Below are 27163 nucleotides of genomic sequence, written 5' to 3'. Positions count from 1 at the left end.
CACTGCTCGGAGACAGACAGGGCTGGCGCTCAGGGGAAGAAAGTGTTGAATTGAGCACGTGCCGAGGGAATGGGAAAATGCCCATTGAGCCGGGAGCATGGGGAGCCTCACCGGGCGCATCAAGAAGGGCGAGGCTCTTGTGTTGCAGACGTGTTATTCAGGCTTGCAGTTCCAGCCGTATGAGTGTCTATCACAGGTATATAAGAGAGTAAACAACAGATATGTGTTCAAATGCCCTGGTGAATATCTCGATATCAGATGTTGGTATGTCCGGAGAAACACGGCAAAAGGCCCACACATTGATTTTCTTCGGGACGGGACAGGACAAAAGTCACGCGCACTGTGTCCGGTCCCGCTTGCCCCCCAGAGGCTGGGGCTTGGAAGTCAAAGTAGCGTATCTTGGCTGTGAGCTGACCTCAATGACTTGGCCATCTGCTGCACTCGCTGCACAATGACAAGAGCAGGACGGTGATAAAGATCGCCAGCCTCCCAGTGGCCCAGCTGTGTCCCCCCTTTTTTCCCTCCTACAGACCTTTTTGTGCCATACCCATAGCGACCACCAAATTGTTATACGGCGAGGCAAGCCTTCGACTCAAGTCATACCATCCATACAGCATTACCGTAACTTGACCTCGGCCCACATCACCTTCGGAATTCCATCTCGATTTTCTGCAAATTTCGGTCATGCGCCTGGGCCTTTGACAGAGACGAATTCACCTTCCCCTATCTTCAGCACTTGCTCCGACCTGTTCGCTCATCTCCCGTCTACCTATATTATCTACCCATCGCCACAACTCTCCGAGGCAGCTGAGGGCTTCAACCACATCCAAAATGACGGCGCAGACAGACCTTCTTCTTGCCCAGCGTGCGGCTGCGAGCATTCCTGAGGAGCCCCAGCCCGAATCGGCCACACCGTCACTTACATACTCGAGCTCTGACGAACAGGAGATTGAAGAGCCAACAAAACCGGTCCCACGTCGCCGGCGGGCGTCCACACGCCTGATCGCCAAGAGCCCGGAAGATGTGCAACGCATAACCGGTGAGACGACAACGCAATTGATCCGGCGATGCTGCGGCGGAGGCTGCTGTCTTGGTGGTGCCCCGAAAAAAGACAACAACGTGGAGTACGAGGCGATCGAGCTTCCCGATAATGACGCATACCGTTCTTTGAACCTCAAGATTGACAAGATTCCTACCACCCTCAGCGGAGTGTGCGATGTTCCCGAGCAAACGGCTTTCCTGCAACCCGTTCGCCGGCCCTCCAATGTTCCATCGCCATCCGAGCCTGCTGTGCCGTTCGGCACGGAGAGTGACACCACTTCGTCAGTGGCCGGCATCGAAAAGACACTCCATGACTTGACATTGGAGAGGCTCGACACACAAATACAACCTCCCAAATTTGTGCAACCACACCCGCCGCACCATGTGTTCCCCGCGCGCATTCACAACACTCGCGAGTTGACCAAGCCTGGTGCTGAGAAGCGCACCTTCCACTTCGACCTTGATGTCACCAACTATCCAGAGGGTGAGGATGTTGACTTCAAAGTCGGTGGCGCAATCGGCGTGTCTGCGCCCAACGAGGCTTCTATAGTGCAGGAGATCCTCGACTTGCTCCTGGTCCCCCGATTTCTTCGCGACAAGCCTGTGCTCCTCCGGACGACCAAGGGCCGTTGGCCAACCGTTTGGGGCGCCGACCAGGCTCGTGAGATTGTCACCACCCGCCGCGATCTTCTAACGTGGTGCTCCGATGTCCAGTCATACCCACCAACGAAGCAAATTCTCCGTGTGCTTGCTGAGCACACCACTGACGCAACTGAGCGCAAGATCTTACGGTACCTCTGCTCCGCCGAGGGTCAGGGCGTCTTCTGCGACTTCCGAACCGGTCCACACATCAGTTTGATCCAACTGCTGCACGCCTTCCCTAACGCCAAGCCACCGCTTGATCTTCTCCTATCCGTCCTGCAGCCACTTATGCCCCGCTTCTACTCGTTGTCGAACGACCCTCATGAGTCGTTCCTGACACGCGATGGGAAGCAGCATCGGTTGATTGAGATTGCCGTCACCGTTCATGAGGCGGAGGACTGGCGCAATGGGAGTCGGACGGGTATTGGCTCGGGTTTCTTTCAGAGACAGGCTTTGAAGTTCATCGAGGCTCAAGAGAAGGGGGAGAAAGACCCAGAGTTTTATATCCCCATGTTCAAGGGTTTGATGGCCAACCCGCTTGCCAAGCAGTTCGTCTCGGACGGACCGATGCTTCTTATTGGGGCTGGCGTCGGTATTGCTCCGTTCAGAGGCTTCGTCCAGCGGCGTCTCAAGACGGCCAACTGTGCGAACAAGGTCTGGGTGCTCCAGGGTGTCCGTGATTCGCTGGTGGACGAGCTGTACAGTGGCGAGTGGGGTGTCCATGAGGATGAAGTCAAGAAGGTTGTCCAGAGCCGCAGGGGCCCAGGAAGATATGTCCAGGAGGAGGTCAAGGCCCAGGCTGACCTTGTCTGGTACATCATCAACGCTGTCGACGGCAGAGTCTTTGTCTGCGGAAGCAGCAGGGGCATGGGCGAGGGTGTTGAGAAGGCGCTTGTCGAGGTTGCCATGGAGAAGGGCAACCTGGAGCATGACGAGGCTCAGCAGTTTTGGAACTTGAAAAAGGAGACGGGCCAGTACATTGCCGAGACTTGGTGAGGTGGTTCAGGATTTGTAGTCTTTTGACAAAATTTTCTTTGGCTTCACGTTTCTTATCCTCCCTTTCGGTATCGTTTCATGCATTTGACGGGAGTTTTGTATCACGTTCTTGCTTTTCTCATTGCTTTGGCTGGTGGGCGCATAAAGATGTTTGAGATTTTTATACCAGACTTTTTGGGGCTCGAAGCCATGGTAAAGATTTTCTTTGGGGGTTTGCTTTGGTCTGCTAGAGAAAAGATAAATACACAAGCGCACACACAACAACAATAACTATATAACATGGAGGGTATATGAAGGGTATGGGCGGGTGTTAGGAGGATGACGGGCACATGAAGGATAGGTCTGACTCTTGATGTATATACATGTTTAATCTATCTTTATAGAATGGTTGTTTTGCTCGGCATTTGCAGTTGAGGGATCATCGGGGACTTGGTGGAGGTGTGTAACATTGCACAGCAGAGGGGGGAATGTGATGTTGAGGGGGTGAGAAGAACAGCTTTGAGTCTTGAAATGACGGACACTGAATGTATGGAGGACTGTATATGTTGTAATCTAGCAGCAGAGGTTTCTTCCCATGACATCGAAATCATTGATCGATGTATCTCTTGGCTATTTGAGGCTGGTTTCTCAAGGCCACGGTGTGACATTAGGTGTGCATGGTCTATTCACCCAAGAGACATCCCAGATGGCGCAACCGTCAGGCCTTGTGACACCATGCCCCTGATACTTTCTCATACGGGGGGCATTTGTATCTTTATAAATACTGAATCAGGCAGTTCAAGGATTCAACCCTCCCCTCCATCAACGGCACGTGGTGGGGTTGGCACCTCGGGGACTGCCGAGCAAGCAATGGATCAGATCCCACCCCCTGTCCGGCTACCCAATAGATAAAGAAGTGGGGGTGTGGTCTTAGCGGGATTTTGTCAGCATTTGAAATGCGCTTTCAAAGCCCAGCGGCGTGCTGTCGTTGGTGCCGAAGCCACGAACTGGTTTTCAGCCAACTTCCCCAATTCGGCTGTATGATTACTTGTCATTGGTTAGGGAGCTGGGCGACATGCAAACTCCAACGGTCGAACGAGTACTAAGCTTATGTATAATCAATGATGTAAGTTGTAATTGTATTATATACAGGACAGATCGGAATACCGCGCGCGAGCAAGCGAGAAGACGATATGAATAGTGGATTACAGATTTGGTAGCTGAAATGGATGACAACTCGATGAGTGAGCCGCTTGCAAGCAGAAAACTCCATCCGTACGTACCAAGTGGAGTCTGGCGATGGTTTGAGATACTCATGGAATCTTTCGAGGTCTCTCGGCGGAAATGCTCCAGGGTTCCTTCCATGATGGGGGTTGGGGGGAAGGTGTCGGTCTCGAATTCTGCCGGGTAGAACCCCGTCTTTTGCTGTCCGTAGGGAAAGAGGACAGACATAGGAAGGTAGATACATATAAGGGGTCCTTCCCACCTTTTTGACATCTATCTATAAGTTCATCTCATCACCAACCAACCCATCATCCCATCTTGTCTTCCGCTCCTATGCAGAGATTCGCCCACCCGCTTCGCACACTCCTCAAAAACACCACCTATAAAGTTGCTACTCCCCGTCCTATCACCACACCAATTACTACCCCCAAGATGTTTTCCTCCAGCAAAACCACCCCCGCCGTCCAGGGCGCTGACGGCTTCCTCTCCCACATCAAAGCCCGCCGCACAATCTACGCCCTCAACAAGACCCTCCCCATCTCTACCGACCGCGTCCAAGAAATCGTAAAGGAATCCCTCCTCCACGTCCCCTCTTCCTTCAACTCCCAATCCAACCGCGTCGTCGTCCTCCTCGGCGCCGAGCACGACAAGTTCTGGGACATCACCACCGCCATCCTCAAGTCCATCGTCCCCGAGGAGAACTTCGCCTCGACGGCCGCCCGCATGGCCGGGTTCAAGGCCGGCGCAGGCACTGTTTTGTTCTTTGAGGACCAGGACGTCGTCAAGGGCATGCAGGAAAAGTTTGCCCTTTATGCTGATCGGTATGTCCCCTTTTCCCATCCAACCCCCCCATATGAAATTTTTGCTAACGTATAAAAACAGTTTCGACCCCTGGGCCGGCCACTCAAGCGCCATGCTCCAGTTCGCAGTCTGGACCGCCCTCGAAGCCGAAGGCCTGGGCGCCAACCTCCAGCACTACAACCCCCTCGTCGACCAGAAGGTCCAGCAGGAGTGGTCCGTCCCGTCGACGTGGAAGCTCTCCGCTCAGCTCGTCTTTGGCGGCAAGGCCGGTGAGCCAGGCGAGAAGACCTTTGGGCCTTTGGAGCAAAAGTACAGGGTTTTTGGTTCTGCTTAGAGAGCTGGGAGCAGGTCCAGCAACAACGTGAAATGGACTGCAAAGCACAATATAAGCAGGCATTGAGAGCAAGGCGTGGAAGACATCATGAGCAGGCGTTGAAACAGTTGTTTTTTTTTTTTTTCAGAAGTTTAAGAGAATACGAAATACCCCCTTTTATTCAATGATGGCGAATACAGACGACTGGAATGAAACCTAGAGAGAAGATGTACATATACCTGTAGAGCATCATAGATGATGCATTTTCAAGATCTTAACAACACTTTCAAAACTTCTATCAACTTTTCCAACCACACCCAACATGCTAGAATAGGAACTGACTCCCAAAACTATGAATAAACGAACAAGTTGATTGCCGCATTAAAACACAAATATCTACCCACGATTAAAGTTGAAAAACATTTTCGAATCCCTCTTTGGTATATACAACCCCCCTCTTTCCCCCGACGTTTTGGATACCAACTTTTACATATCAACCTGCCCCAAAGACTGCCCAACCTTGACTCTCTGCCCCTTTTCAACATTCCACGACCACCCCCTGGTGTGCTTGCCAGTCTCGGGATCGTGCTCCGAAGCAGGTGCCTCAAAGACGAGAACAATCGTGCTGCCGAGTTGGAAACCGCCCATCTCCTCACCCCTGCGCAGCGCGTGGCCCCTCAGGACTTGGCTGGCAGCCTCGTACGTGGCCTCGGCGTAACCAAGGTACGGCTCACCGCGCTGAGCAGCCTCCTCGGCCGCCCTGTCGGCCTCGGTGTCCGTCGTCAGGCTGTTGGTGCGGAGCTCCCTGTCAAAGTTGATCTTGATAGAACCGACGTTGGTGGCACCGACGGGGACGTAGCTGAAGAAACCCCAGCGCCAGCGACCAAGGAGAACGACACGCTCGTTGAGAGTGAACAAACCGGGCATGGTGCGCTGAAGATACGGGGACACGCTGTAGAGTTCTCCGGCAAAGTGGCGTCTCCTCTCAACGACCCAGTTGGTGGGTGAGTGGAAGCGGTGGTAATCCCCGGGGGCGAGGTAGATGACGGCGTAGTAGAGGACGTGACGGCTGCCGGGGGTGAGATAATCGTACCAGGCCTTCTCGCCCTTCTCGAGCTCGGCGCGGACTTCAGAGACGGAGGTGGCAGAGGGAGTGACGGATTCGTCCTTGGGCTGGTCGAAGCTGTCGCTCTTTCTCTTCTTCTTGTTGCCGGACAGGAGATCGGGGAGGGTGTACGAGATACCGTTAACCGAGGCGAATTCTTCGTCCCTCTTGACCAGTTCTTCGTCGCCTTCGAGTTCACGCTGGGCGGCGGGCTTGATGAGCTTTTCGAGAGAGGCTTGGCTGCTGGAGAGACTTGGCGAGGGGCTGTTTTGACCGAGGAGAGCATCGATGGTATATGTCATTCCCTTGACCTGTTCGATATCGCCGCCTTCGATCTGACCGTACTGCAGAACTCGACCATCCGCGGGAGACAAGAGAGCGTTCGGGTTCGGATCTAGGGGTCGGGCACCGGGCTTCAGGGTACGGTAGAAAAAGGCGGCCAGGTTGGGGAAATTGCGAATATCCGGTTCCTCGATCTCGTCCATGTTGACACCAAAGAACCAAGAGTACAGCCGGAAACCAGGAGAACGGAGGTGGTATGGAATGACGAGCTCATTGAACTTGCCCCAAAGCCGAGACATGGCCTTCAATGGCAGAGTCGACATGATTTGCACCTGCCTGGAAACCATGTGTCAGTCCTCTGTCATCGTGCCTCAAGATCAAGTATGTATCTGGAGTGAAATATCGTACCAAGGTCCATCGGGCCTCACCCGTGGCCTCTTTTTTGGCTTCTTCTCTGGTTCGCCATTTTCTTGAGGTTCTTTCTCCCGCGAGTAGACCTTGTAGAACTGAACCAGACCCAGGAAGCCGACGCCGAGGCCGACGGGAATGGGATACCACCGAATCTTGGAGTCGTTCACTTTGGAGTCGGCCTTGGGCCGGTGGGACTGCTGAGAGAAGGAGCGTTGGCCGAAGAGGCGCTGCTGCTGGCGGCCGTATCGATGTGTCGAGTGTGCCCAACGAGTGGCGGCTTGCGAGAGGTGGTGGTGAGAGAGGCGCTGAGAGCGTCGAAGGAGTGTGGTGCGAGCCAACCCAGCTACAGGTAACCCGACAGAGATCGAAGCAGGGCCAATCTGAGGAAACGCCATGTTGCCCCTTTTAATAACTTTTTCTCATCCGTAACCAGGGGAGCAAGGCGGTGTATGTTGACGAACCTGCATCGTTGGCCTGCCTGCAAAAAAAAAATAGCAGCGGCTCTGGGGGCAGGCGCGGGGAATCTCAGGCCGTTGATATACCGCAAAGTCGCAAAAGTCAGTCACACAAGAAATAAACCGGTCGCAAAGGCGGCACAGCTGCACGATTAGCTCAAGCCGTCACTCTCATGACGCAGCTTGCTTTTCAGACTGAAAGAGAGAGCGAACCAGTGGATGCGACGGTGTTTCCCGCCCAGAGCCGTTATCCCGGGATGGCAAGGCGCCGTTTGGGGGGGCACCATTGGTCGCGTGTGGTGGGTACATGTATCCCCTATTTTTTACAGAATAGTTTGATTAATCACATGTGATTCCGCTGATTTCCTGTGTACAGGGGGCCACCCAGCGTGGGGTCGGGTACCGATACCTGGGGCCACCCTCCATCTTGAATGACAGCGTGGAATTTGGAAGCTGACCGAGCAAGAGCAAGGCAGTGAGTGTGGGTGGTGCTCAACAACAGCTCTCTCTCTTCAATGCGAAGAGCGGACTTTTTTTTATTTCAGACATAACACTTTACCTCTCCACATCAATAGGATGCGCAACAAGTTCGATTTTGCTCCCTTCTTTTCCAACAACGTGGTCTCTCCTTTTTTCTCCGCGACGTGACCGACTGACTCTCCCTTGTTTGCTTGCGCCCACCTCACCCTCACCCACATCAACATCGACGCTCCGAGCGCCCCAGACTGTCCGTGCCTGGCATGCGTCTTTCTTGACTTCCATGAATAATTGACAGCGCCGCCCACCTTTTCTCTCCAGTCTCGTCGCCATTGCCCACTCATCATCTTGACCAACAGATACTAGCAGCAAACATGGCGGACGAGCAGGTCGCCGCTCCACAGGAGGATGCGCCCTTGGTCGTTAACCTCAACCTCATCCAGCCAAGCGGCACTTTACTAAGCTTCGCCCGAACACCAGCTGCTACCACTTTGCGCCAGCTCAAGGCCAAAGTTCGAGAGGGACTCCCCTCACGACCATCCGACGAGCAAATCAGATTCATCTACCGCGGCCATCTGTTGCAGCGCGATACCGACACATTGCTGGATGTCTTTACAGAACAGGTGGTAAGTGTAACGTTACTGTGTCGCTTTCTCTCGACTTGGTGTGCTAATACTGTTGCTTAGATCCGATCAAGCGGCGACCAACAATCTCTTCATATGGTGATCAGAGATGTTGTCAACCAGCCGTCTGGCAACACCCCCCAGCTCGCAACACCGAACCGTGGCCAGAGCCCTGCGCCTGGCAATGCGAATGCCCCTCCCAACAACCATGCGCAACCTCCATTTGGCCGCCAGCCACATATCCAGTTTCACCCTCAGCATGGAATCCGTGTGGCAGCCGCCGGCTTTATCCCGCCTCCACAGCCAATGGTCCATCACCTACAACACCAAGATATGGTTCAGTGGGGTGCTCACCTTCAGCGGGAGGCCTTTCAGCGGCAAGTAGCGCATATGAATACTCAACGACACTTTGGATATGGTATTCCGCCTCTCGATGGCGTCCACCACGGCCCGGTCATGGGGGCTGAGCACCCGGCGCATGCCTTGACGCGGGATATGGTTGGGCCCAACGGACAACAAGTACGCATCACTGTTCAGAACGAGGTCGTTGCGCCAGCCGCTGGCTCTGCTCCAGGAGCGGGCGGCCCTACATCCAACCCTGGAAGTCAACGCCCATCTTCTGCGAACCAGACTCGTGACTGGATCCATGGTGATGACGCCGCTAGGGCCTCGCAAACCATCACTGATGCGATGCAAAGAAGTGCATCTGGCGCATCCTTAGCAAACATGGCGGCTAATCTTGCGAATTCCAATGGGCCTATTCAGCCAATTCAACCTGGGGTGACTACGCCTCTCTTTCCCGGTGTATCCAGACATGCCAGTCGTTCTGCGACCCCAGATCCCCACACCAGACATGCTGCCTATGGTATTCCGCCGCTGCAGCGGCAGGTAGCACCACAGGGTCAATCTCAATCACAACCCCAGGGCCAACAGGGACAGTCCCAAGCTCGGGCCTTGGATGATCTCGAGGTTCATATTTTGTACGACCAGGCTGGTCCTCGTGCGTTACTGGTAAACAGTCCTCTAGATCTGTACACCTCGCGGCAGCCACATGCTTTACCTGTGAGGCCACCACAGCACGTCTACCAGCCCATGGGTTTCGGCATACCTCCTATGGCAGCCCCTCTTTTCTACCCACCTCCATTCTATCCCCCGCCAGCCATGTACCTGCCACCTTTTCAACCGAGCCCCATGCCATTGGCTTTCCAGCAGCCGCAACCCGGACCGGTGCCACCGCCTCTCTGGCCAAACCCAAATGCAGCAGCTCACGGGCCGGTACAACCCCAGCAGGGACAAGCCCAAGCAGGTTTCCAGGCTCATCCTGTCGACGGCCTTCGGCATCGGGTTCAGCAGGCCCAAGTGGCAGCTCCAGCTAACCCTCCTCTTGTCCGGCCTCCACAGTTTGGACATCAGGGCAACCCTGGAGGGTGGGTGGTGGCTGCCTGGCCCACCGTGTGGCTCATCATTCGTCTGGCCGCTTTTGCCTTTTGGTTCTCCTACAGCAACCCCTCATGGGAACGGTGGCTGTCGTTGAGTATAGTGTCCCTGATCCTCCTGGCGTTCCATACAGGGATTTTGAACGCCTTGGTCAACGAAGTGTTTCAGCCCATCAGAGAGCATATTGAGAACCTGATCCCCAATCCGGAACATCAGAATCAACAGAGACCAGCACAGAACGCACCAGCAGGGGCTGCTCAGGTTGGCAACCCCGATCCGGCGGAGACTGCGCGGCGGTTGGTAGCGCAGAGACGGAATGCTAATGGAAATTGGCTACAAAACCAGGCCAGGTGGCTAGAGAGAGCAGGTATCTTGCTTCTGGCCAGTTTGGCGCCAGGGGTTGCAGAGAGACATATTCAGCAACTGGAGGCGCGGGAAAGGGAGGAGAGGAGAGCTGCTGAAGAGGCTGCCGAACGGGAGAGGGCCGCTGCTCGAGCAGCCCAGGAGGCCCAGACGGAAGGGCAGCAACCAGGACATGAAGATGGAGCGGACCATGGGCAGCAAGAGGAGTCTCCAGTACAGCCCCAGCCTCAGGCTCAGGCTCCTTTGGTGGAGGTATAAAATTCGGAGACTGACCGGCCGTTGGGGCTGCTTTGTGTTGACGTGCTTTTCAGGAAGCCTTGGGCTTTTTTTCCCAAGCGAAATCTGTGGTTGGAAGAGCATCCTCTATAGGCTACGCCAAAATTTGGTAACAGCACCGGTACCTAGGCCACAGCCTTGTTCTTTTATGGTTTCTGATGTTGCGGAATTTCTATCCAGCTAGCTTAGCTACTGTACTTAGTTTTGTGAGCGTATTTTGTACCAATTCGATCCTTGAGGCTTTGGGTCTTTCTTTTTATGTTACTGATAGTGTAAGATGATTGGCCAGTGTCAAGACAGAAAGATATCAAAGAGCTTGCCTCTTACCTATGTGCTTATCGCCGAGGTTAGCCTCCCCCTGGGCGAGGCTAAAGCCGGAATTGTAGCTTTAAAGGGCGGGGTGATGGACCGAGGCCGAGGCACAGCTGGGGTTCCCCGCAGATTTCACGATCTAGTATAAACCCCCTGAGTTAAGCTCCACCACCCCGGGAAAGGGAACCGAACCGGATCGGCGGTAGCGATATAGCGGGTACATACCTCGAGGGCTGGAAATTATAACATCCACCTCCTTTGTCCCAATTCTAGTTGTTTGTCTGTTTCATCTCTCATCTTTTCTCACACCGAGACCGATACAATGGCCGAAGCTCAGCTCGAAGACTTCTCGTCCCTGTTTTCCCTGAAGGGCAAGGTTGCCGTCATCACCGGTGGCTCCCGTGGTTTGGGGTTGAGTGCTGCTTCTGCGTATGTTCATCCTGTCAGTCCGTATCAATCACGTCACTAACACCCCCCATTAGCATCCTCCAATCCGGCGCCTCCCTCGTCTTCATCTCCTCGCGCAAGGCCGCCGCCTGCGAATCCGCCGTCGCCACCCTCAACGCCCTCCCCAACCTCTCCCCCGGCGCCAAGGCCATCTCTGTGCCGGCCGACTGCGCCACCCAAGCCGGCGTCACCCACCTCGTCGAGCAGGTGAAGAAGCACACCGACCATGTCGACATCCTCCTCGCCAACGCCGGCGCCACATGGGGCGAGTACATCGACACTCACTCCGACTCGGCCTTTTCCAAAGTCATGGACCTCAACGTCAAGGGCGTCTTTAACCTCATCCGTGACTTCGTGCCCCTCATGAGCAAGAACGCCAGCGTTGAGACGCCGTCAAAGGTGATTATCACTGCATCGGTGGCTGGGTTGGGGATTGGTACTTTGGGCAAGCAGGGCACGTATGGGTACAGTGCTAGCAAGGCGGCGGTTATTCACCTGGGGAGGAACTTGGCTGTGGAATTGGGCCCGAGGCATATCAGCGTGAACAGCATCTGCCCTGGGTTTTTCCCTAGCAAGATGAGCAATGGGCTGCTGGAGATGAGCGGTGGGCATGATGCGTTTGCCAATGCCAACCCGATGAGGAGGTTAGGGAGACCGGAGGATATTGCTGGTGCGATTGTGTATCTGTGCAGTCGGGCGAGTAACCACGTGAACGGTGCTGATTTCGCCATTGATGGTGGTGCTATGTGGGCTAGGGGGCAGTTGGATTCCAAGCTTTGAGATAGGAGTTTTTATTTAGCATTTTGAGCATTTTTTTATATTTTTTTGAGATAAATATATGCACCCTCTAAGAAGTATCCACCTTGATGACCGGCTTCCTCGCAACCCACGTACTGGCTCGATACACAGTCTGCAGCATGGACTCGGTATCATGTATATACGGCGCCTCGACCCCCGTCTCCCTCGACTCAACCACGAACCCAACCTTTGTCACCAGCTCCATCACCTCCTCATCCGTCAGCTCAAAATTCCCCGGCTCCGCAATCCCCGTCATATCATCCCCGCCGCTCATATGGGCCCCGTTCTCACTCTTATTCGGCATCACCCCCTCGAAATGCCACAGCAACGGCCCAAAGTTCACCAGCACCCCCCCCGGCTTCAAACACCCATAAATCACATCCAAATACCTAATCAGATTCGGGGCCGTATCGAGGAAAAAAACCGCCGCCACCACATCAAACGCCCCCGCGTTTTCCTCCTTGGCGTACTCGCACAAGAAATCCGCAGCCGTCATGCTCATCTCGCCGACCCTGCCCGTCTCCTCCTGCACCCTCATTGTCTCGCTCATACAGTGCACATCCGGCACCTTGTACCCCCTAAACTGATCCCTTCTTGTCCTATGATTCGAAAACCCATGCACCCAAGGGAAAACCTCGTACTGCCCCGCCCGCTCGCAGCAGTTCAAGATGTAAGAGCTCGCCAGCAGTTGGTGGTAGGAAATCTCATTCCCCTCCGCTATACACCCCCGTAGAAACAGTTCAAACACCAACCTCCCCAACCCCGCGCCCGGCACCAAAACCCGCAGTTTCTCCCCTCCTTTCAACCTCTTCTGCTCTTGTTCAACAACCTTGAAGACATTCCGGAAGCAGACATCCCTCTCCCTTTTTCCTTCTGCCGACCAGTCCCGGTAGAACTGACGAATTGTGCTCCTCGCCTTGTCCACATCCCCATTCTTTGCACAGCCTGCCCACTCATCCGGGATTTTAAGGGTGCCAGTAGCAGTCCGTGACTTTTCGTCGGGCACCCCCAGGTTGAAGTTTGAGAGGGCAGCTTTGAAGATGGCCCTGGACAGCTCGGCGTTGGAGTCGATGCAGTCGTCGACTTTGGAAAGCGTTTCGAGGTAGTTGAACGGTGGGGATGACAGGAGCCGGAGGTGGGCTTGGGGGAGGGAGTAGAAGGACTGCCGGCGGAGGTGGGTGGTTTGGTAGTGGGCCAGGCGGGGGTATTGTCTGCCGTCTCATGTCAATATTTTCAATCCAATATGTATGTGATGTGATGGTGAGATGAAAACTTACTGGAAGGAATCAGCAGCACAATACATGACTCTTAGCTCATCGACATCGATGGCCTCCTCGCCCGTGTGTTCGACGCCGTTCCATGACGTATCCTCCTCCACCTCCATGTTTCAATAAAAAAATTTAAAAGTCGTGTTCACAAGGGAAGTTTGAGTCTCTGAAGTTTATGAACAAGCATGCAAGGTGAGTTCACCCAGCGACCAAGTGAGTGAGTGGGTTTGGCCGACTTGTTTTAAAGTCTCGGCGCTGCTATCGGCGGCGGCAGCGGCCGTGAGGGACCGCCGATGGTTGTTGCTGACCAAGATACTCCGCTTTTACCGAGAACGTCAAATATCGTGAGAAAATAGAGCATCAAACATATTGGTACAAACAAGGGAATCTATTCACGAACACACTGAAGTGGAAAAAAATCAACTGAAATTGCTTTTTGAGAAAACCGAGAGTGAGCGCAGTCAGGATTCGAGTTTGTGGCGGGACCCTAACCCTGGATTGTCCTCGGCGTCTTCGAGTCTTTTTGAGATTGTGTTTTTTGCCGTCTTACGAGGCTGGATACCAAGCGAATCCAAACAGTCACAAAACATCTTGGGGGATTTAATTCTCGCTTCTAAAACAAAAATGACTGAATCGCCAGACCAAACTCAACAACGTGGAATGTTATCACTCCCAAGAGTGGGAGTCCCAGGCAAAGAAAAAACGATCCGCCCAGGGGTCGAACCTGGAACCTCCTGATGGATTGATATGAAATCGTAGTCAGACGCGCTGCCATTACGCCAGCGGACCATGCAATTGGATGTTTATTTGGGACGGATTTAGCATACAGGATGGAATGAAACAGAGGAATCCCCCAAAAAGATATTGTGATATTCTCATCACCAACCATCAGGGCATTGACTGCTGAGAGTACGGCGGACCTGGCGAACAGATTAGTACGACATTGTACCCTTTGTTAAAGCCCAGGAGATGCTGGGACTCTGTGGAAGGCGGATGAGATTTCGGTGGTGAGACTGCCAAGCATTGTTGGGAGAGGTATTTATCTTTCCTGCTGGCCAGGCCGGCGGTGATTCACACCATCGGAGTCATCAGTTGTTGAGGATAGGCGTTTACGCCATCTGCTCGTATTCTACCTAACCAGTTGAGCACACTCAGACGACCATGTTTTAGTTACGCCTGCATTCAGCCACACCAAAGGTTACCACAACCATGCCAAGCATCACCCAAGACAGTCAGCGATTGCCGAGTCTGGGCAGAGCTCGAGCCTCACCTTATATTGATGTCTGAAAATGAGAAGAACTTCAAGATGGGAGCCTGGGAGGGTGTGGTGGCTGTCGCACCTTATTGTGAGTGTGGGGTGTTGGAAGAAGAGTTCACGGAGAGTCTCAATCGCCTCGCTGATCTTGGGATTTCTGCCAATCGGTCTGGCCGCTGTTGGCATATTTCCAGCAACTGTTTCTGGAAAATGTGTTGACGGCGGTGACATTGATGAGTATAAAGACAAAACCTGTAAACTCGAAGCCGAGGTGTCACAACCTCCTTTGTGCAAGTGCATGGTGGGGCCAACAGTTGCGGAAGGAACGACAAGTCTAGGTGGGGCCAGGAAAGCCAAAAAAAGCATGCAACGAACATGAAGAGAGGGAGCAACACCTGCCATGCACCCAAATTCCACAAAAATGGAAGGAACACCTCCTCATGGCAGCAGATGACGCAAATGAAGCAAAACAGATACCACAAGACCAAAAACAATGATCACCAACACTCCACAGGAGTGGAGGTGATGGAATCGACTCCGGTACGGGGAATCGAACCCCGAGCTTCGCGGTGAAAACGCGATATGTTAACCGTTACACTATACCGGATAGTTGATTTGATGTGAGAATGGAAAGGTAATTGGGTATATTGAGATAACTTTCAAAGAGCGGTTTCCGATCTCATTTGCAACGTCAAAGTGAGAGTGTTTGCAATGCACAATTCAGTGAGACATCAGAAACAGTTGCCCGTTATTTGGGAAGGCGCTGCTCCGCCCACATTTCTGAGCCGCAACAGTGGGGCACCCGCAATGGAGGAAGAGGAAAGAACTCACTCAACACCAGCACATGCCAATTGGTTACAGATGTCAGAGTCGAGGGGCCCTTGTTACAAGTTGCTCCTCAAGATATTGAATGACATTAACTGATATTGAGCATTCTTCCGCGCAACCTACCATATCACTTGCCAGCCCCGACTCCACTCCAGTCCACCTTGGGCCTCACGACATGCCTCGCGGGGCTCGCGGGGTTGCGCACGAACCCACGTGATATCGGATGAGGTTAATGCAGATAAACAGCACGAGGCGCAAGGCAGTCCGTGCAATCCCGACCCGGGCAGCACTAGCGGGTTTGGATGAACCCCTGGGCTCCCAAATTTTCTAACTTGTGCAGCTCGAACTCTTCAACATCCAGTTGATCCCACCTCTCCGCCCCTTCGGCATCCCTCTGTTTTTGTGAGCGATTCCCAGATTGTCACCATGCCTGCCCTCCTCAGAACCATTGCCCCCTTCCTGAGGGCGGCCACCCTCAGACAGTCTGCCACTCCTCTGGTCCAGCTCCAGCGCCAGACCCGCACTCCCATCCTCAACTTTGCCCGGTCGTACGCTGTTTTTGAGCGCACCAAGCCCCACGTCAACATTGGTGCGTTAATCCTCAAATTATCTCGAACCTGCCACCGTTACTAACAACTGTTCAAGGCACAATCGGTCACGTCGATCATGGAAAGGTCCGCACATCTCCGGGAATGCGCCCAATTTGCGCCCTCACCCCCCACTAACCGAGCTCCCAGACTACCCTGTCCGCCGCCATCACCAAGAGGCAAGCCGAGAAGGGCATGGCCAACTTCCTCGAGTATGGCGCTATCGACAAGGCCCCCGAAGAGCGCAAGCGTGGTATCACCATCTCCACTGCCCACATCGAGTACTCGACCGAGGCCCGCCACTACTCCCATGTCGACTGCCCTGGTCACGCTGATTACATCAAGAACATGATTACCGGTGCCGCCTCCATGGATGGTGCCATCATTGTCGTTGCTGCTTCCGATGGACAAATGCCCCAGACCCGTGAGCACTTGCTCCTCGCCCGCCAGATGGGTATCCAGAGAATCGTCGTCTTCGTCAACAAGGTCGATGCCCTTGAGGACCCCGAGATGTTGGAGCTCGTCGAGATGGAGATGCGTGAGCTTCTCACCTCGTACGGCTTCGACGGTGACAACACCCCCGTCGTTCTCGGTTCTGCTCTCTGCGCCATGGAGGGCAAGCGCCCCGAGATTGGCGAGTCCAAGATCGATGAGCTCATGAAGGCTGTCGATGAGTGGATCCCCACCCCCGAGCGTGACACCGACAAGCCTTTCCTCATGCCCATTGAGGACGTCTTCTCCATTGCCGGTCGTGGTACCGTCGTCTCTGGCCGTGTCGAGCGTGGTACTCTCAAGAGAGATGCCGATATCGAGCTCATTGGCAAGTCCAACGAGATCATCAAGACCAAGGTCACCGACATCGAGACCTTCAAGAAGTCCTGCGAGGAGTCCCGCGCCGGTGACAACTCCGGTCTTCTCCTCCGTGGTGTCCGCCGTGAGGACATCAAGCGTGGTATGGTCGTTGCCAAGCCCGGCACCGTCACTGCCCACAAGAAGTTCCTGCTCTCCCTCTACGTCCTCTCCAAGGAGGAAGGTGGCCGTCACTCCGGCTTCGGTGAGAAGTACCGCCCCCAGATGTACATCCGCTCCGCCGACGAGTCCGTCACCCTCTACTTCCCTGAAGGCACCGAGGATGCCTCCAGCAAGATGGTCATGCCCGGTGACAACGTCGAGATGTTGGCCGAGCTCTACAACCCCGTTGCCGTCGAGGCCGGTATGCGCATCACCATCAGAGAAGGTGGTCGCACTGTTGCCACTGGTCTCGTCACCCGCATCCTTGAGTAAACTCTCAATGAGCTAAATAATAAAATAAAATAAAAAATCAAAGAACAACAACTCACGGCCGGGACAAAAATGGAAGGGGACCCTTGGTTTCGTGTGTGGATAAGGGGGGCGGGGGCGCTTTGGCGTTGAAAACGAACTTTGTACACTGTATATCATCATGATGTGTTTAGAATGAAAGCGCCAGTTTGGAAGCTGCGCCCTGGGGGTTCTTTGTGCATTATTACACTTGGGGCTCGGCTGATCTCCCCTCCTTCTGCTTCGGTTGTTGTTTTAAAATACTGTAATATAGAAGACATACAAAGGGAAATGGAAGAGAATGATGAATCACGAAGATAAAGAAAGACTTGTACGAGAGATGAGATGATGTCACACGCAGTGGGAATGGGATGGTGGAAGCGCTTTTGGAATTCGATCATTGTCCACGAATGTGATGTCCCATTGAGAGTAATCCATGCCCACTCTCCCATCAATCAAAGCAGATGTCGAGATCTGTTCGCTGGGCACGCGCGAACAAAACAACAACAGCAAACAACAAGAATGCACCTTGAGTGTGTGTTTGCAACTTGGGTCATTTCAGTTGCTCTTCTCAGAAAAAGCACAAAAAAGGATGCTTTCACCAAAAAAAAAAAGGTAAAACCCGTGATAACTCCCACTTTGTTGGCCTTGGTTTCCCTCTTATCCCATGCAAATAATGAGTGAAAAGAATCCCAACGCTGGCCGCCTTGTTGATCTTTCGGAATATCAGTCGTCGGTTTCCTTCAGCCCGTTTTCTTCCGTAAAGTGGTCGTCAAAATCACAAAGTTTGTCCCTTTTTTGTTCTTATTTCCCACCCGGCGAAAAAGGGTGTTCTAGTTGGTATCCGTCCCCCCCCCCTTTGCCCATGGTTTCCCCAAAAGAATTCCGTTTTTGTCACCGTTTCCCTTTCCCATTCTCCCCGTCATGTCATCAAACCACAAAACCCGGAAGCCCCGTGGTTGTCAAACCCTCCATGTCTCCCGACATTAGAGTGGGTGATTTACCGGTACTGTTGTGTCACATGTTAGTATTCTGTATGCTCGGTTCTGAAGTGGCATCGGCGGGGATGTGGATGTGTGAATCGCTCGGGGTTCTGTGTATGTGGTGCTCGGATCTCGAAATCGAGGGAGTTGTTATCGTACCTTGACGAAACCAATGTCGGCAGCCTTCTCGCGGAAGCACTGACGGCAGATGTTGAGGCCGTACTTGCGGATCAGACCAGCCTGGTGGGTGCAGACACGGCTATATATCGAAAAATCTATCGTTAGCCACACTTGTTCTTCAAGGTTCTCTCTCTCTTTCGTGTGAAATCGTGATGGCTTATTCCCCCTCCCTCCTCTTTCCATTCCTCCTCTTTTCCAAGAACCCCAGCTCTTCCCCCATTCGATATGCCTTCCTCCTGGTACCCATGTTCGTCGGCGGTATCGTTCGTGATGGATGTTGTGGGGTTTCTTTGTGTTTCCTTACCAAGCGCGAGAGCCCTTGCCGTAAGTGCGGGGGCGGGAGTTCCAGACAGACTCGTGAGACATCTTGAGAGATTGATGGAATTTTTCCTTGCGAAAAAGGGCAAATTTCGGAGAGGGGTGGGTTTGGCGTGAAGATGTCGTCGACGGAGAGCGGTGGTCGGCCGGAAATGTTGCTAGGGAGTTCCGCAATATGGACACGAGATTTTTCTTGTGCGGGAGGGCTTCGCTGGTGGGTGGCTTGTGCGTTTGTGGCGCTTGGCCTGGAATTGTGGGTCTTTTTACTTCACCGCCCGCTGGCTGATAAGCCCCGTATCTTATCTCTTATCAGCTGTCTGCAGATTTGACAGGGATTTGATGGCTTGTTGGGACAGTGCGCTTGCTGCAGTCGCTGGCACTGTTTCAGATGGCGGGGCGGGAGCTGCAAAACTGGGAAAGCTTTCCAGCCGATGTGCCAGGATTGCGCCGCCAGTTGTCAGCGAGCTCTTCTGCAAAGTGGCATCTTTTTCTGGGATTTCAAAGCATCCCTTGATTTGCGTTTGCCTGGAGGCATCTATTCAATAGAGCCGGCTCTCTGAATTTATCCATCTTTACCTTTTTCATCGGCCCCTGTTGCACCGAGCTCGATTTCAAAACCCCCATCCCGCCAACCGCCGTGGTACGACATCACCACCATGGTTCTCCTCAAGAGCTTCGTGCTCGCCGGCCTCACGGCTGTTGTCGCGGCCAAGTCTGCCGTCCTCGACCTTATCCCTAGCAACTTCGACGAAGTCGTCCTCAAGTCCGGGAAGCCCACCCTCGTCGAGTTCTTCGCCCCATGGTGTGGCCATTGCAAGAACCTTGCTCCTGTCTATGAGGAGCTCGCCCACGCCTTCGAGTTCACCAAGGATGTCCAGATTGCCAAGGTTGATGCCGATGCCGAAAGGTCGTTGGGCAAGCGTTTTGGTGTCCAAGGTTTCCCTACACTGAAGTGGTTCGATGGCAAGAGTGACAAGCCAACAGAGTACAATGGTGGACGTGACCTCGAGGCTCTGACCGCCTTCATAACCGAGAAGACTGGTATCAAGTCCAAGAAAAAGCTCGCTCCTCCCAGCAGCGTTGCCTACCTGACCGATGCTACCTTCAAGAACATCATTGGCGGTGACAAGCACGTTCTTGTTGCTTTCACTGCTCCCTGGTGCGGACGTAGGTGTCCACCTATAATGAAATCTCAAAACCAGAATGCTAACTCAGCTCCATAGACTGCAAGAGCCTTGCCCCCACTTGGGAGTCTCTTGCCACCACCTTCGCCAACGAGCCCAACGTCGTCATTGCCAAGGTTGATGCCGAGGCTGAGAACAGCAAGGCCACCGCCAACGATTATGGTGTGACCTCGTATCCCACCATCAAGTTCTTCTCCAAGGGCAGCACCACTCCCGAGGACTACAACGGTGGCCGTTCTGAGGAGGCCTTTGTTGCCTTCCTCAACGAGCAGGCCGGTACCCACCGCGCCGCCGGCGGCGGTGTTGATGCCACCGCTGGCACCTTCGCCGTTCTCGATGAGATTGTCACCAAGTACATTGGTGGCACCCCCCTTACCGATGCCGCTGCCGAGGTCAAGAAGGCTGCTGAGAGCCTCAAGGAGGATGCCCAGTACAAGTACGCCGAGTACTACATCCGCGTCTTTGACAAGCTTAGCAAGAGCGACAGTTTTGCTGCTAAGGAGCTCGCCCGTTTGGAGGGTATCCTCAAGAAGGGTGGTCTGGCCCCTACCAAGCTTGATGAGCTTACCACCAAGACCAACATCCTCCGCAAGTTTGTCGAGAAGGTCACTGGCAAGGATGAGCTTTAAACAAGTGTGGATCTGGTGATACAAAAATTAATAAAAGGCAAACGTTCTCCTAAGGCTGAAAAAGGCGTAGGCGTTGGGGGCGAGTGAGATGGCACGTGTATGATAATATTTTGGGTAGCAACAAAGGCAGTGTATCCAATGAGGTTTAACAAACAAACACGACCCCTGAAAACTCCATGAACTCCTGCTCGTAATTACAGATGCTCTGGCCACGCAAGATTTCAGCCGGAGCTTGACTTCTTGTCCTTGTTGGCTGCTAGCTGTGCTTCAAGATTGTCCAGGCGACGCGACATCTCGTCCACTAGTATTATTCCGTGAGTGACCAGGCCACATGTTGGTGGTCGCCAGGGGTGATGACTTACTTTTTGCAAAGATTTCACTAGAAACGCCAGCAAATTTGTTCGAGAGGGTGTTCAGAAGGTCTTCGAGTTGAACCGTGAGCTCAGCATGGGCGTTGTCGCCAGAGGCCTAAGGGGTCATATGGTTAGCTTTAGTAGCTTTGCACACAGGAAGGGGGCAACTTGCATTTGTTGGACTCGTGTTGTTGGCGTTGGACTCGTTCTTGGAAGCCATACTTATTTTTGTCCGGTACTTTTGTATGCGGAGACTGAAGCAGTTTCTGGATGATTGTACAGTGCGGAAGAGGTTGCTGTCAATGTGTTTTTGATCATGAGCAGCTGGTTCCACGGGTGGGGGTTTGGCTTTCAGGGCACTATTTGATAGCACGGTGCACAGCCCAGTAACGACACTGTGGTAGTCAGAGGGGCCGCGCGCTGTTCGATGCCAAGCTTGAAGGTACCCTTGCAGCAGCTGCCTCACCCGACGATATCATTACGAAGACATCATCGTCCATTAAAGCATCACTTTGCATGACGAGACTTAAGTTGCTCACGATAATTTAAGTTTTGTTTGTTTCCTTCCAGATAAGAATTACATTCGTCGTAACTCTACCCTCTCATACTGATTACGACATCGCCCAACAGTAGCAAGGATCACGAGACCCATACAAGTCGTCGCCTCAAGGTGCATCATCCAGATCTCAGGCTTTACATACCGGGAGCTCGTCGACATTGAAATATGATTCCTACACCACCATAGTAGCTTCAACTAGGCTGGCAAGCAAGTTGCGACTCCGCCACGATGCCTGAACAAGAACAGGATGAACAACAGCGACGGCAGCAGAGTGACCGGGGGCAGATGCTCCTCTTGGTGCTCATCTTTTATCTCACATTCTTCTCTGAGAGCGATGCACCAGCACTGATATCAACACCATATCTCACCGCCTCAGAAAGTCTTGGCCGCCAGAGGGCTGCTCATGGCATTCTCAACAGCACCAACTGGGGCGACTTTTCTCCCCACGCACACAAGGAAGGGGCGCCGCCATGGCAAGAGCCCAAGTATCTCAATCTCACCGGGTTTCGGGAAAGTGACGGTCTCGCGTGGGAGGATCTTGATTATTTCAAGGATCGGTGTCGTCAGTGGAGCAAACATGCCTACCCACCGCAGGAAGGAGGGGACGAGTGGGCTCATGGTTCGGCGAAGAGGACATGGCAGAATGCGACGGGCACTGTCCAGGGGAAGTGGATCCGTCGTCAGGGGTCGGCTGCGAAGTACAGAGATAACTTCAACCTCACTGCCGTTGCTCCTGGGGTCAATTGGATGGGGGACGATGTCGACTGGGGCTGGAATGTCACTGGATCTCACGGCACTGTTGTCCTACGCCTTGAGGAGGATGACACACCAGATAGCTGGTATCGGGAGACTCCAAAAGATGAGAAAGAGAGCCATACGGCGGGTGTTGCGAGGGAGATCTCAGCTGTGGCAACTTTTCAGGATGAAGAGACCTCTGCTGCCAGTTTCGTTATGCAACTTTACGGCGTTCACTGGCCATTGCAAGGGTCGATGATTCTGACTACAACTAGTGAGAAATTCGCGGGCATCTTTGGCTTGCCTCACCTCACGCCTCACGCCAAGTTTTTCGAGACGAGTCAGCGTCTGTTGAACCACACTGTCGATGAGACGCTGCGAGAGAGAGAACGTAGCAGGCTTCCAGATATATCCAACCCATGGAATCCGGTCATTGAAGGGGACTTTGGTGGCACACTACCCCGTTGTGAATACATTTTGTATCTGCAACTGCATGCCCTGGACCATCACTATATACATGACAAGGGATTCATGGATTCGTCGCATTCCATTATCGACGATCTGGAGCGGGAGCTTCGCTATCCTACTGGCGCTCGAAACACGAAGCTACCTGAGCTGCAAATGTCCCTCGTCGCCTGGTCGCCTGACTGCTCATATTATCTCGAGTCTAAGGGACCTCCCCTATTCCCATTCGCAGATGGCCAGCATCTTGTTGGTGTCAAGGAGGAGGTGCTTCTCACTCGGGTGAACTACTCGCTGCTAGTTTTCGCGTTTGTATACGCAGTACAAGTCATACTCTTGAAAGGGCAGATCAAAGAATCCCCCACGCCCTCTACGCTCAATCGGTTGAGCTTTTGGAGCATGTCAATGATGTTGCTGGCAGATGGCCTGGTTTTCTCAGCTTCATCTGCTTGGTCTGTCAGTGCCTCTGACGGGTTTCACTCTGCCTTGCTGTTAACATTTGTCTCGTTCATGTCATCGGCTATCGGAGCTGGACTCTTGGCCAGCATCCGTAGCAGTGAACCAGAGAGGAGAGCTCGCGATGCTCCTCCAGCCACCAACACGGGTACTACGAACACAACCACTACCGCCCCAGCACCACCTCCTGCTCCGGCAGCCCCACAGACCTCAGGCACTCTGCCCCCGCCAGTAACAGCTGGACCTCCCAGGGCACCCTCTCCCCCGATCATTGTCCCCTCAGACCAAGACATCGACGCCGAGATTGCAGAAAACGTCGCAGCCGGCGCAGGCGCCGTCCCAGGCCTAGGCACCACCACCACAGCCCCAGCAACCACAACCACACCAACCAACCGCCCCCAAACAGCCCAATTCGCCCCCGTAATCTTCTACTTCTTCCTCCTCATCCTCGCCATCATGGTCCTAACAATCCTCTCCCTCTCCTGGCCCCCCCGCGCCCGCTCAATCTACATCAACACCATCTCCTTCCTCTACTTCTCCCTCTGGCTCCCCCAAATCTGGCGAAACGCCCGCCGCAACAGCCGCCGCAGCTTCTCCTGGAACTTTCTGACAGGCCAATCCCTCTGCCGCCTCGCCCCGTTTGCGTACTTTTACCTCTACGACAAAAATTTCTTGTTCGTCTCGACCGATTACACAACCTTCTCCATCCTCGTCGCCTGGGTGTGGGCCCAGCTCCTGACGCTGATCCTGCAAAACTTTTGGGAGCCCCGGCTGGGCATCCCGTTTCCGAGAGGTTGGATGCCAGAAGTGTGGGACTACCACCGCATCCTGAGGCAGGATGACATCGAGAGCGGGGTTGTCGTCGGTCTTGAATTTCTCGAGTCTGCTTCGTCGTCGTCGTCGTCGACCGCCGAAGGCCACGGCCACGACCACAGGGGGCAGCTGAGGGAGAGGGCAAAGGAGCTGAGGCAGAGGGGCATGACGCTGAGGAATGTGGACTGCGCCATCTGCAGGGAGGAGATGCTGGTGCCGGTCGTGATGACGGGCAAGCCGGACCCGTCGTGGAGCATGGCTGACATGCTGGAGAGGAAGTCGTACATGATCACGCCCTGCCGGCACATGTTTCACACAAAGTGCTTGGAGCAGTGGTTTAGGAAGCGGCTGGTTTGTCCCATATGCAGGGAGGATTTGCAGCCGCTTTGAGAGATTGTTATACACATTCTGCAGTATCCTTGGATGATGATGTGTAATAGTTGTTAGGTTGAAAGCGGTGTTTTTATATCACATTATAGGCGATGATTCTGATCGGCATCATAACTCCGGTAATCATGGAGGTGTTTTAAACATTGTATTCCGCTGTATTCCTTCTGGCTAACAATTTCTCAAATACATGCAAAGCGTGTCCTTCGCTGAGAGTTACCCACCCACACAACCATGATAGGTATTCAACCATAACTCGTCCATAAACCACAACAAAAGAACGATAAAAAACTCACCCAATCACAAAACATCCCCTTCACAATCTGACACCCCCACCTTGTAAAAAACCATCATCCAAAAACCGATCCAGCATCCCCCTTTAAACCCAGGGCCTCACAGACCGACTGAAAATCCCATCCTCATTCTCCTCACTCCCCCTCACAACCCTCTCACCCCGTCCCACATCCTCCTCTTCCTCAACAACCCCCTCTTCCTCCTCCCTCTCCTCCACCACCTCGCTGTTCTCATGGCCCCCATTATGCCCAATAACCCGTCCCATCAACCTCCCAAACCCCCTCGGAATCTCTGGCAACGCCGTCAACGCAAACCTCCTCTTCTTCCTCCTCTGCATCGCAGCAACAGCAGCAGCAGCCCCCGCCTGCGCAGCCTCATTTCTCCTGGCATTTATCATAACCTCCGCATAAGAAAGCGACCTATTATCCCGCCCGCTTGCTCCTCCAACAAAGGTGGTGGTTCTCCTATCACTACCACTACCACCACCGCCGCCACCCCCAAAGATATCCGGCACCCCCATTCTCCTAGTCCCAACTCCCTCCCCACCCCTCCCAGCAAACCCCCAATCCTCACTACTCATCGCAGCAGCACCCTGACCAACCCTATGCCTCCTCTTCTCCGGCACAGGCGGCAGACCTCTCAAATCCAAAGGCGGCAACCTATCCCTAACCCGCTGCTCGTGTCTCCACCTATCCGCCTCCTCCCGCTCCCTTCTAACCTGCTCCACAATATCCCTCGCCCACTGCGGGCGGTTATTCCAAAGTTCTCGACGCTCTTCTTCATCCTTCTCGGACCTTACGTACCACGGCGTCCCGTCCTCATTATCTGGTGGCGGGTACGGGCACTCCGGGATCTCGAGAGGAGGACAAAGATGGTACATGTCGTGGTAGAGGTAAGGGGGAGTAACGCTCCTGTCTATTCCCTTGCCTTTTTCTCTGCTTTCGGTGCCGAACGGGTCAAAAAAGTAGTCACCTGCTTCGGCTATCATGGAGGCGTAGTCGATGACTTCTTCGGATTGTTCTTGTTCGGCTGTGGTAGTGTCTGTTTGGTTGCTGTTCGAGGCTTCGTTGCTGCTCGGGGCTTCGTCCTTGGTAATGGTCATGCTGGAAGCTAGTGTCTGGGCTAGGGTGGTATTGATGTGGTCGTCATCCATACTCGCTGTGACTGGGTTGGTCTCGGCAGTATTATTATCATCATCACTCGTGTCCGCCACACTGGTGTCGCTGGTGTTCGTGTTGGTTTTGACAATGTCGGAATCGCCATCAGCTGCAGACCATGAGCTAGTCTGGGAGGCATCTTCAGTCGATGACCGTGCCTGGTTTTCATTGTCGGCGGGGCTCCTATCCCCAGGAGACAAAACACTTGTCTTACTCCCCTCAGCGCGGGAGCTGCTACCTCGAGCCGGCGGAATAGGAGGACATGATGATGACAGTCGGCGGCGTGATTCATCCGGTCTGTTCTCCATGTCGGATATCCGATTGCCTTGAGCGCCAGCAGAGGAAGATTTCGTCGATGACCGGGGAAGAAAACCTGCAAAAAATCTCCTCAACCGCTTTCTCTTGTTGCCTTTATTGGAGCTGGTGATGGCCAGGTCTATATCCTGCCCCTGTTGATGATTTTCACTGCTGCCAAAGAAAAGAGGATGAGAAAACTTTTTGCACTCTCGCCCGTTTGTGGCAGCAGGGCCCGTGGCAGAAATAACCTCGAAACCTTCTTCTTCCACAACCCCCTTCCCCGCCGAGACTGATAGGCGTTTTGAGACCGAAGCTTCACCATGGCTTGCATCAAGGCGCCCGCCAGTCCGCCCCTCCACACCTTCCTCCGTATCAACCACATGAAGACGTCTCCATTTCCATACCCTCTCCTTACCCCGCCCGTCTCCGACAAGATCCTTGTAGAGATACTTGAAATCTCCTCCCCTCATGTTCACATCACACTCCGACGACCTTCCAGACTTAGTCCCGACAGAGCCCTCGACAGAGCTTTCGCCAGAGAGCCCCCCCTCCGTCATCATGGGCTGCACCGTCCGCGTCGGATCCCCAGCCGCCAACCTGTTCCCTCTTTCAATCGAACGGCAGATGACATCAACAGCCTCCTGCGCCCTGTCTTTCCGCATTTTCCAATACAAATCGCTCCCTTCCTCCACCCCCTTCATCTCAAACTCCCTAGTCAAATACTCATCAGAACAAAACTCCTCATGGTCCTCTGCTGTACACAGCCCGCCGCTCCAGCTGCCAAACGAATCGACAGACCTGTGGGATCGATGCGAGCCCGCGGCGGTAACCGGCGGGGTTGGATACGACGAGTTGGGCTCAAACCCACCCGTCGGTTGACCATGAGGGTTGCGAGGAGCAACATACCCCGGCATTTGCTAAAAGCCGTGAACCGGCGCATCTGACCCGTTATTCCGAGTCGCGCCGGCAGCGACATCCATTTGATTGTCATCTCCTCCTGGCAGACCAGCCTGCTCGCCCAGCACCCGGTCCGGCACGGCGCGGTAGTCTTCTGGCTGAGCTGCTTGGTATCCTGGCAGAGATGCCTGTGATAGAGGTGCTCTGTATCCTGACATAGGAGCGTAGTATCCTGGCATG

The 27163-nt window shown here is 53.8% G+C and overlaps 13 protein-coding genes and 2 non-coding genes across 15 annotated transcripts; 7 read left to right on the top strand and 8 right to left on the bottom strand.

Annotated features, from left to right (window-relative positions):
- Window positions 1-831: 831 nt before the first annotated feature.
- Window positions 832-2679, top strand: QC762_212070 (uncharacterized protein; the record flags this gene model as incomplete). Its single annotated transcript, XM_062888103.1, has 1 exon — window positions 832-2679. One exon carries the CDS (start codon window positions 832-834, stop codon window positions 2677-2679), a length of 1848 nt encoding a protein of 615 aa, XP_062746305.1.
- An 810-nt stretch (window positions 2680-3489) lies between these two features.
- Window positions 3490-5247, top strand: FRM2 (type II nitroreductase). Its single transcript, XM_062888102.1, has 2 exons — window positions 3490-4703; window positions 4765-5247. The coding sequence occupies exons 1-2, from the start codon at window positions 4216-4218 to the stop codon at window positions 5015-5017; spliced, it is 741 nt and encodes a 246-aa protein (XP_062746304.1). The 5' UTR covers window positions 3490-4215; the 3' UTR covers window positions 5018-5247.
- A 14-nt stretch (window positions 5248-5261) lies between these two features.
- Window positions 5262-7724, bottom strand: PSD1 (phosphatidylserine decarboxylase 1). The gene is made up of 2 exons (XM_062888101.1): window positions 6792-7724; window positions 5262-6719 (listed from the first exon to the last, which is right to left on the bottom strand). Exons 1-2 carry the CDS (start codon window positions 7187-7189, stop codon window positions 5483-5485), a joined length of 1635 nt encoding a protein of 544 aa, XP_062746303.1. The 5' UTR covers window positions 7190-7724; the 3' UTR covers window positions 5262-5482.
- Window positions 7417-10407, top strand: QC762_212040 (uncharacterized protein; the record flags this gene model as incomplete). Its single annotated transcript, XM_062888100.1, has 2 exons — window positions 7417-8352; window positions 8413-10407. Exons 1-2 carry the CDS (start codon window positions 8101-8103, stop codon window positions 10405-10407), a joined length of 2247 nt encoding a protein of 748 aa, XP_062746302.1. The 5' UTR covers window positions 7417-8100.
- Window positions 10408-11059: 652 nt separating this feature from the next.
- On the top strand, window positions 11060-12047 carry QC762_212030 (uncharacterized protein; the record flags this gene model as incomplete). Its single annotated transcript, XM_062888099.1, has 2 exons — window positions 11060-11166; window positions 11220-12047. 2 exons carry the CDS (start codon window positions 11060-11062, stop codon window positions 11962-11964), a joined length of 852 nt encoding a protein of 283 aa, XP_062746301.1. The 3' UTR covers window positions 11965-12047.
- QC762_212020 (uncharacterized protein) lies at window positions 11972-13366 on the bottom strand (the record flags this gene model as incomplete). Its single annotated transcript, XM_062888098.1, has 2 exons — window positions 11972-13193; window positions 13260-13366. The coding sequence occupies 2 exons, from the start codon at window positions 13364-13366 to the stop codon at window positions 12032-12034; spliced, it is 1269 nt and encodes a 422-aa protein (XP_062746300.1). The 3' UTR covers window positions 11972-12031.
- A 587-nt stretch (window positions 13367-13953) lies between these two features.
- QC762_0044730 lies at window positions 13954-14039 on the bottom strand. The gene has a single exon. It is a non-coding gene; the product is annotated as a tRNA-Arg (tRNA).
- An 89-nt stretch (window positions 14040-14128) lies between these two features.
- On the bottom strand, window positions 14129-14691 carry QC762_0044720 (uncharacterized protein; the record flags this gene model as incomplete). The annotated part of the gene is made up of 2 exons (XM_062883408.1): window positions 14129-14170; window positions 14521-14691. 2 exons carry the CDS (start codon window positions 14689-14691, stop codon window positions 14129-14131), a joined length of 213 nt encoding a protein of 70 aa, XP_062746299.1.
- Window positions 14692-15040: 349 nt separating this feature from the next.
- Window positions 15041-15112, bottom strand: QC762_0044710. The gene has a single exon. It is a non-coding gene; the product is annotated as a tRNA-Glu (tRNA).
- Window positions 15113-15512: 400 nt separating this feature from the next.
- On the top strand, window positions 15513-17509 carry TUF1 (translation elongation factor Tu). Its single transcript, XM_062888097.1, has 3 exons — window positions 15513-15922; window positions 15979-16007; window positions 16071-17509. Exons 1-3 carry the CDS (start codon window positions 15760-15762, stop codon window positions 17202-17204), a joined length of 1326 nt encoding a protein of 441 aa, XP_062746298.1. The 5' UTR covers window positions 15513-15759; the 3' UTR covers window positions 17205-17509.
- Window positions 17510-17657: 148 nt separating this feature from the next.
- On the bottom strand, window positions 17658-19024 carry RPS29 (40S ribosomal protein S29). The gene is made up of 3 exons (XM_062888096.1): window positions 18687-19024; window positions 18362-18461; window positions 17658-18228 (listed from the first exon to the last, which is right to left on the bottom strand). Exons 1-3 carry the CDS (start codon window positions 18746-18748, stop codon window positions 18220-18222), a joined length of 171 nt encoding a protein of 56 aa, XP_062746297.1. The 5' UTR covers window positions 18749-19024; the 3' UTR covers window positions 17658-18219.
- A 7-nt stretch (window positions 19025-19031) lies between these two features.
- On the top strand, window positions 19032-20660 carry ERP38 (Protein disulfide-isomerase erp38). The gene is made up of 2 exons (XM_062888095.1): window positions 19032-19867; window positions 19924-20660. The coding sequence occupies exons 1-2, from the start codon at window positions 19357-19359 to the stop codon at window positions 20511-20513; spliced, it is 1101 nt and encodes a 366-aa protein (XP_062746296.1). The 5' UTR covers window positions 19032-19356; the 3' UTR covers window positions 20514-20660.
- Window positions 20661-20734: 74 nt separating this feature from the next.
- QC762_211980 (uncharacterized protein) lies at window positions 20735-21086 on the bottom strand (the record flags this gene model as incomplete). Its single annotated transcript, XM_062888094.1, has 3 exons — window positions 20735-20814; window positions 20876-20981; window positions 21039-21086. The coding sequence occupies 3 exons, from the start codon at window positions 21084-21086 to the stop codon at window positions 20735-20737; spliced, it is 234 nt and encodes a 77-aa protein (XP_062746295.1).
- A 567-nt stretch (window positions 21087-21653) lies between these two features.
- Window positions 21654-24281, top strand: QC762_211970 (uncharacterized protein; the record flags this gene model as incomplete). Its single annotated transcript, XM_062888093.1, has 1 exon — window positions 21654-24281. The coding sequence occupies one exon, from the start codon at window positions 21654-21656 to the stop codon at window positions 24279-24281; it is 2628 nt and encodes an 875-aa protein (XP_062746294.1).
- Window positions 24282-24657: 376 nt separating this feature from the next.
- On the bottom strand, window positions 24658-26940 carry QC762_211960 (uncharacterized protein; the record flags this gene model as incomplete). The annotated part of the gene is made up of 1 exon (XM_062888092.1): window positions 24658-26940. One exon carries the CDS (start codon window positions 26938-26940, stop codon window positions 24658-24660), a length of 2283 nt encoding a protein of 760 aa, XP_062746293.1.
- Window positions 26941-27163: the final 223 nt, after the last annotated feature.

The sequence above is a fragment of the Podospora pseudocomata genome (assembly GCF_035222375.1).
Source record: "Podospora pseudocomata strain CBS 415.72m chromosome 2 map unlocalized CBS415.72m_2.2, whole genome shotgun sequence".
Lineage (NCBI taxonomy): Eukaryota > Fungi > Ascomycota > Sordariomycetes > Sordariales > Podosporaceae > Podospora > Podospora pseudocomata.
This window is presented reverse-complemented; position numbering and strand designations above follow the sequence as displayed.

Coding starts and splice junctions, on each gene's coding strand:
- FRM2 (XM_062888102.1), top strand. CDS start 4,216: ATGCAGAGATTCGCCCACCCGCTTCGCACACTCCTCAAAAACACCACC. Junction 4,704..4,764: donor TTTGCCCTTTATGCTGATCG/GTATGTCCCCTT, acceptor GTATAAAAACAG/TTTCGACCCCTGGGCCGGCC.
- PSD1 (XM_062888101.1), bottom strand. CDS start 7,189: ATGGCGTTTCCTCAGATTGGCCCTGCTTCGATCTCTGTCGGGTTACCT. Junction 6,720..6,791: donor GTGAGGCCCGATGGACCTTG/GTACGATATTTC, acceptor CATGGTTTCCAG/GCAGGTGCAAATCATGTCGA.
- TUF1 (XM_062888097.1), top strand. CDS start 15,760: ATGCCTGCCCTCCTCAGAACCATTGCCCCCTTCCTGAGGGCGGCCACC. Junction 15,923..15,978: donor CAAGCCCCACGTCAACATTG/GTGCGTTAATCC, acceptor CAACTGTTCAAG/GCACAATCGGTCACGTCGAT. Junction 16,008..16,070: donor GTCACGTCGATCATGGAAAG/GTCCGCACATCT, acceptor CCGAGCTCCCAG/ACTACCCTGTCCGCCGCCAT.
- RPS29 (XM_062888096.1), bottom strand. CDS start 18,748: ATGTCTCACGAGTCTGTCTGGAACTCCCGCCCCCGCACTTACGGCAAG. Junction 18,462..18,686: donor GGCAAGGGCTCTCGCGCTTG/GTAAGGAAACAC, acceptor TTCGATATATAG/CCGTGTCTGCACCCACCAGG.
- ERP38 (XM_062888095.1), top strand. CDS start 19,357: ATGGTTCTCCTCAAGAGCTTCGTGCTCGCCGGCCTCACGGCTGTTGTC. Junction 19,868..19,923: donor CACTGCTCCCTGGTGCGGAC/GTAGGTGTCCAC, acceptor TCAGCTCCATAG/ACTGCAAGAGCCTTGCCCCC.